The sequence below is a fragment of the Henckelia pumila genome, chromosome 1 (genome assembly GCF_033568475.1).
Source record: "Henckelia pumila isolate YLH828 chromosome 1, ASM3356847v2, whole genome shotgun sequence".
In the NCBI taxonomy this organism is placed as follows: domain Eukaryota; kingdom Viridiplantae; phylum Streptophyta; class Magnoliopsida; order Lamiales; family Gesneriaceae; genus Henckelia; species Henckelia pumila.
The window spans coordinates 70946598-70953399 of NC_133120.1; the positions used below are offsets into that span (position 1 = coordinate 70946598).

Below are 6802 nucleotides of genomic sequence, written 5' to 3' on the forward strand. Positions count from 1 at the left end.
CCATTTCGTGGTGTTCGATATCATATGCAAGACTTTATTGGTCGAGGTCGTGCTCTAAGAACTCAAGAAGAATATTTCAATCACATTCATGCTCCTTTACCAAATGAAGACAATGATGGAAATCAAAACGGATTGGAAGAAATTGACACGTCAGATGTTGCGGTCTTGCAATGGAATAATCGTCGAATTACTATAGCAAATGAAATGTGAAATGCATCGAGATCAAGTCGTTAAAAATTTTATTTTTATAAATTATGATTTTTTGCTTTCAACATTTTAAATGAGAATTTGTATCTTTTAATTTTATATATTTAATGCATTTATTATGTTTTTTTTGTTGCTATATTTTTAAATGAGAATTTGTATGAAAAGAAAAATGGAAAAAAATGAGAAAATAAATGAAAATAAAAATAAAATCGATCAAAAAAATATTTTAAAAATGAAAGTAAAAAATCTCTCCATTTAAAAAATGGAAAAAATGAGAAAAAATTAATATTAAAAAGTTTTTAAAAAATAATGGTCCAAACACCTTCTTAATTATTTTTAACTTTAAAATTGTTTTTTTCTAAAATAGCTATCCAAAAATATTTTTATAAAATTGTTGCCAAACACATATTTATTTTTAAAACAACTTTTAAAAAATTTTATAAAATATTTTTAAAACATTTTTATAAAAATATTTTGTAAGTACATGTCCAAATGGAGCCCAAATCGACAAGTTATGCTTCGAATCAGTAGTAATTTTCAAATCATATGTTCAATTGCTCTCTCTCTTTTTTTTTTTTTTTTGACAAAAGTTCAATTGCTCTCTCGAATCCAAACACCACCTTATTGTTTTGTGGGCCAAGGGTTAACAGCCCAAATAAATAGGTCTCAATAGCTGCAATCAGGTCCAATGTAGCCCATTAATTGCCTTGTCCAGAACCCGGATGAACTTCACGCATGTCAGGTTAACTCGGTTGAGTTCACTAGGATCTCATTCACCTGTTAACCCATGGATCGCAAAATCAAGAATTTCAACATCCGAATGCTATCGTATTTGAGGTAATTTTCGTCCAAATTGCGATTCATGGCCAATCTCCATCAATGTTTTGCCCATAGGTGCTGAATTATTATGCGAAATCCCTCTTCTCTGAACCCTCGCCGAATGATTCCGATCCCTTTTTGTTTGTTCGCCGATTTCATGTTTTTGACATGTGTTTTCCCTTGATAGAAGTTTTCTACCTGAAGATTGAATCTTTTATCTTAATGATAATTATTTCTGTTGAAGTTCTATCCTACTTGTATCGGGTGATTATGTATTTGAAGGAAGGGTGTTCTTTACTGTTAAAAGTGCGCAAGCCTTCAATCCCGTTTGTGCTCCGCACAAACCTTGTATTCAATTTCATGCCCCAGAATGAAATAAGTGATAAAGAGCCAGTGTTGTTTAAAGAATCTGAAGTGTTGAAGAGATTGAAGAATGAACATGACATTATACAGGCATTGGAGTATTTTAAATTTTTAGCTAATTCGAGGTCTTTCAAGCACACACGATCAACCTATGAAATGATGATCAAAAAGCTCGGGTGTAAGGGCGAAATAGATGCTGTGCAGTACCTTTTTCAACAGATGAAGTTAGAGAGGATTGGTTGTTCAGAAGATGCTTTTATTAGCGTGATTAACTCCTACAGGCAAGCCGGAGTTTCTGAGCAAGCTTTGAGAACGTTTTATAGAATAAGTGAATTTGGGTGTGCTCCAACAGTTAGGTTGTATAATCATCTATTGGATGCATTGCTCAGTGAGAATAGGTTGCATATGATCAGTCCTATTTACAGTAACATGAATAAAGATGGGTTGGAGCCGAACGTGTATACGTATAATATTCTTTTGAAGGCTTTGTGTAAAAACAACAGTCTGGGTGGCGCTCGTAGGTTGCTTGAAGAAATGTCTAATAAGGGGTGTGAACCTGATAAAGTCAGCTATACAACTATAATATCGTTTTTGTGCAAGTCAGGAAGAGTGAATGAGGCACGGGACTTGGTTTTAAAGTTCATCCCAAGTGTGTCTGTATATAATGCTTTGATTAATGGTTGCTGCATAAGGGGAAACATGAGGGAAGCATTTGAGTTATTAGATGTGATGATGGAAAAGAGAGTTAGTCCAAATGTCATCACATACACTACAATCTTGAATTCTCTTGTTGATTCGGGACACATTGACTACTCCCTTGCTGTTTTGGCCAAAATGTTCGTGCAAGGATGTGATCCCAATACCTGCACTTTTACTTCTTTGATAAAAGGTTTATCCTCGAAAGGTAGAATTTCTGAAGCTCTTAAACTTTTTAGGAAAATAATTGATGATGGAGTTTTGCCGAACCAGGTCACATACAATACACTGATGCACGGCCTCTGCATGGCTGGAAATATGGGTGATGCTTTATCGCTTCTTGATCAAATGGAGAGAAACTTATGCCTTCCAAATATAGTAACATATACTACACTAATTGATGGCTTTTCGAAATCTGGGAATCTGATTGGCGCATCTGAAATGTGGAACAAGATGATATCTCTTGGTGTTTGTCCAAATGCCTTGGCTTATACATGTATGATAGATCTCCTATGCAGAACTTCCATGTTTGGCCATGCTTATACCCTCCTTGAAAAGATGTCAACTCATAAATGCCCACCAAATACAATTACATTCAATACTTTTATCAAAGGTTTGTGTGTTCAAGATAGAGTTGATTGGGCTATGGAATTGTTTGATGAAATGGGAAAACATGGTTGCATTCCCAATGTTACCACTTACAATGAGATATTGGACGGTTTATTTAAGGTTAAAAATATTGAGCTTGCATTTGAACTTGTTAGAGAGATGGAAGAATTGGGAATTGAATTTAACCTAGTGACGTACAATACCATCATACATGGTTTGAGCTCTTCGGGTAAACTTGAGGAGGCGCGTAAGCTTTTTGGAAGAATGATGATTCGAGGAATCAAGCCTGATGTTTTTACATTAAATATGCTAATCCATGCATATTCTACACATGGTAGCGTTGAATATGCCATTCAACTTCTGGATTCTATGCGCCACATAGGCTTGAATCCCGATATAATTGCTTATACAAGTCTCATCCGTGGGGTCATTGAGCAGGTAGGAATCGAAGAAGCCTTCATTTATCTTCATAGGATGATACATGAAGGGATCTGCCCCAATGTTTCAATTTGGAGCTTTTTAGTCCGATTTTTAGCTAACAAGATGGGTTGCGTTGGAGCTGTGGATTGCATGAATGCTATATTGACTGATCCATCTGCGTGCATTTGAAATATTGGTTTTGCTCTGTTCTATCTCGAACAATCAGTGCTGACCTACAACACAACATGCAGCACGCTTTAGATGGGATCTTGTTCGCAGATCAACACCACCTTTCGGTGGCAGTGGCACAGGGCTTTGAATTGCTTTACATTCTACAGACATTCGGGGGGTGGGGGAAGCATTTATCGCGAGGCTCACTCTCACTACCTGCGCATACGTGGTTGCGTGTCTCAGATGAAATTATTGTGTTTCTCACGGATTTTATGAGCTTTATGGAACTAAACTCATGGTGCAATCATAATCATTCATTACTACTCTTCCTGAGCCCATGTGGGGTTGCTGAGATTTTTGTCAGAAGGTGAAAAGTCACTTGCTGTTCTGAGTAACCGAGGATCCTTTGGCGTGATTTTCAAGTCAAATTTTATCTTAGGCGAGATCTGTAGGGACATGGACTCCTAAGGCTATGTTCATACGGATTTTCCAATCCGCCCATTCTAGAAATTAGCCGGACAGGATACATATGTTGTACTCATAATTTTATCAGTCCCAAGCTTTGGCAGCCAGATTAAACAAATATCTCAAATCTCAATGTTAGTGAAGTGCACCAGATTTTCAGGTATCTTGAAATGTCCAATGGAAAATTGCACAATCTATACTTTCACATGTCCATTCACTCTACCCTCTACATTCCGGCAGAACGAACTCAGCGCAGTTGAACAAAACTTAAGACAATGCTTATTTAACAGGTAAATTCAGTATTGTTGTGCTTGGATAGAATCATTTTAAATCCATGAATTTCGATTATAATTTATTGGTAATGGTGAAACAATAGATCAAATCTATACGTTACTTTTTTACATATTAGTTATATAAAATAAAATGAATTTCAGATGATTATACTGGGTGGGCATAAATATATCCTAATTAATATAAAATACTATGTAAACATGAAATGAGTAGATTTGAAATTTATGAATCATGATGTTACTTCTATAAACAAAAATATATTTGAATATATTTAAAATCAATAAATTTGAAATATTTCCACCTAAACACAATTTATATTACCAAATTTTAACCAAAATCTTGGGCCTCTAATGCAACCCCGATATTCGACAAAACAAAGGTAGCTAAGTATCATCAAGATAAGCTTAAAAAGTAAAAATGACAGTAGCTAACATTGAAATTCTAAACAAGAAAATCTATCTCTATATATATATATTTTTCGTTTGAGTTGGGGAGGAGATTCTTACAATTGAGTCTCGAACCCGAGCCCCGTCCCAAACTTAAAACATTTGTGTCGGATGTGTTACAAGTTATCGGCGAATGAAAAATCTCTATTTCAAGAATGCAAATGGTTAGATTTCGAAATAAAGGGCCAGCAAATATCATAGATATGCTCTGATATATTCTGCAAGGATGCGAAATGGATGCTCTATAATATGGAAAGCTTCTGCTATGCAAATAGAATAATAACAATTCCTCCACCCTTTGAAATCAGCATTAGCAGAAAACAACTGCAAACATAAATCACTAACCAATAGCGATTGGCACTTCCGAAGAGAAACAACATAAACCAGTCAAGTGTCATGATGTGCTACGAAAAGCATTCACGCTTCCGCGTAAAATGAGGATCTTTGACATTTTGCATCCACATTGAAGACTAGCCAATTCCACGATGAAAGTTTTATATACATACAATTCAATTGATGATAACAAATAAGTTACCCACACATTTCTAGCAACAAAAAATTGTGCTCCGAAAGGAATGGGCAGAGAACCACAAAGGCAGGGTGGTGCCATTCTTCACAGAATACATCTCCATCCAAACTCCGGTGTTTCGATTATACATCAAAACCTGTTTGTAAGTCGCAAGAAACAAGTATCCACTGTTCTGACATATTGGAAAAATACCTGGAACCATCCCTCTAATGCAAAGAAGACTCACGCTATCCACTAATTTCCAATCTTCCATCACATAATCAATCATTAACCAAATATTCATCCAGCCATCCAAAATTTGAATCACAGACAAGTTCCCATCTGAATCCAATAAATAGATCCGATTTCCATCTCCGCTGGTCACTGGATTCGGCAATGCAATTTTCCTCCATATTTCAGAATCCAAATTGAGAGCAAGAACATAAGAGCAGCTTGCTGTCAACCAATGCAAGGTGCCATTAGTGAACACAACTTGATTCCGATTCATTTGGGTAAAACCATCATCTTGCGAAGAAACAAACTTTCTCCATTTATTAGACTCCGAATCATAAACCATGGATATAAACGTCCTCTCCGGCCTATGCCCAAATGATCGTTGGTACCCCGCGAGAACAACATAATACTTTTGGGTCAACAAATCGCAAGCCAAACCCACAAGCGTAGCTTCACCATCAGGATGAAATCTAGTGACATGTCTTTCCCTACTCTTAGGAAGTAACCTATACTTCTTCGTCATTGGATTACAAACATAATAAACACCTTTATAAGGAATACTGGAACAACATAACATTCCATTACAAGATGCTCTGACCTTAACTCTATCCTTTACAAAATCCAGTGATAGTTCAGATACGCCCCTGAAACTATCAAAAAGAATCAAACTAGATCTTGATTTTGATAAGGATTCATTGACCTCCACAAGAACCATTGGATTTTTCATAGAAACCTTATTATACAGCTTCAAAAAGTATACATCCGATGTCAACTTGTGCCATAGCTTGCAAACACATTTAGTTCTAAAAAGGGATTTAACGGGTAATCTTGCAAGAATCTGAAGTACAATTTCATCAGGGAAAAACCCACATTTGGAATCGCATTGACTCATGTCGTATTTAACGATTTTCAAACATAATCAAGAAATGGTCCAACGAATACTTACCCCATTCCGTAAGATGAAGAGCATCGGTTTGCCCTAAACAAGAATTCTTACGACTCAGAGGGAGGGGGAATCTCTGCAACACCTTGGAATGAGGATGAAGATGGAAAAATTTCCAATTCTTTGGATCAATCAAGGGAAAATGACGTAAAATTGTGGGTTTTTAAAAGAACAAAGCTTTTTTGTTTCGACGGTTGAGATTGATGTGATTTAGGCCTTAATATGGTGAAAGCACAACAAAGTTCCCCATTGTGGCCCAAAACTAAATTATGGGCTTGATTTTGGCCCACAAAAATAAAAGGCAAAACAAATACTATTGACCTCTTTTCATATTCTTCAAGAAAAAGTTGGTAATTAATATGCAAGATGATCAAGTAAATAAACACCTGTAATTAGACAATGGACATAAATATAAAATTGGAGAATTTCAAGAATTTTTTAATTTGATTTCAAATATATACATACATAGGAATAAAAAATCTATGTCACATGCATCGAAAATTCTCTACAACATTTAATTTCATGTAATATGTCATATTAAACCAATAACTAGTTGCTACATATATCAAATTTCAACTAATATTTTAATGAAAAATTTCAAGCTATCCAAAGATATATGTGATAGTGGAT

General features: G+C 35.5%; 2 protein-coding genes across 2 annotated transcripts; one reads left to right on the forward strand and one right to left on the reverse strand.

The window, feature by feature from the left end:
- Positions 1-931: 931 nt before the first annotated feature.
- LOC140890056 (uncharacterized) lies at positions 932-4011 on the forward strand. Its single transcript, XM_073297812.1, has one exon. It carries the CDS (start codon positions 1195-1197, stop codon positions 3301-3303), a length of 2109 nt encoding a protein of 702 aa, XP_073153913.1. The 5' UTR covers positions 932-1194; the 3' UTR covers positions 3304-4011.
- A 613-nt stretch (positions 4012-4624) lies between these two features.
- Positions 4625-6300, reverse strand: LOC140875563 (F-box protein At5g49610). The gene has a single exon (XM_073279280.1). The coding sequence runs from the start codon at positions 6119-6121 to the stop codon at positions 5033-5035; it is 1089 nt and encodes a 362-aa protein (XP_073135381.1). The 5' UTR covers positions 6122-6300; the 3' UTR covers positions 4625-5032.
- Between the last annotated feature and the right edge of the window lie 502 nt (positions 6301-6802).

Coding starts and splice junctions, on each gene's coding strand:
- LOC140875563 (XM_073279280.1), bottom strand. CDS start 6,121: ATGAGTCAATGCGATTCCAAATGTGGGTTTTTCCCTGATGAAATTGTA.
- LOC140890056 (XM_073297812.1), top strand. CDS start 1,195: ATGTGTTTTCCCTTGATAGAAGTTTTCTACCTGAAGATTGAATCTTTT.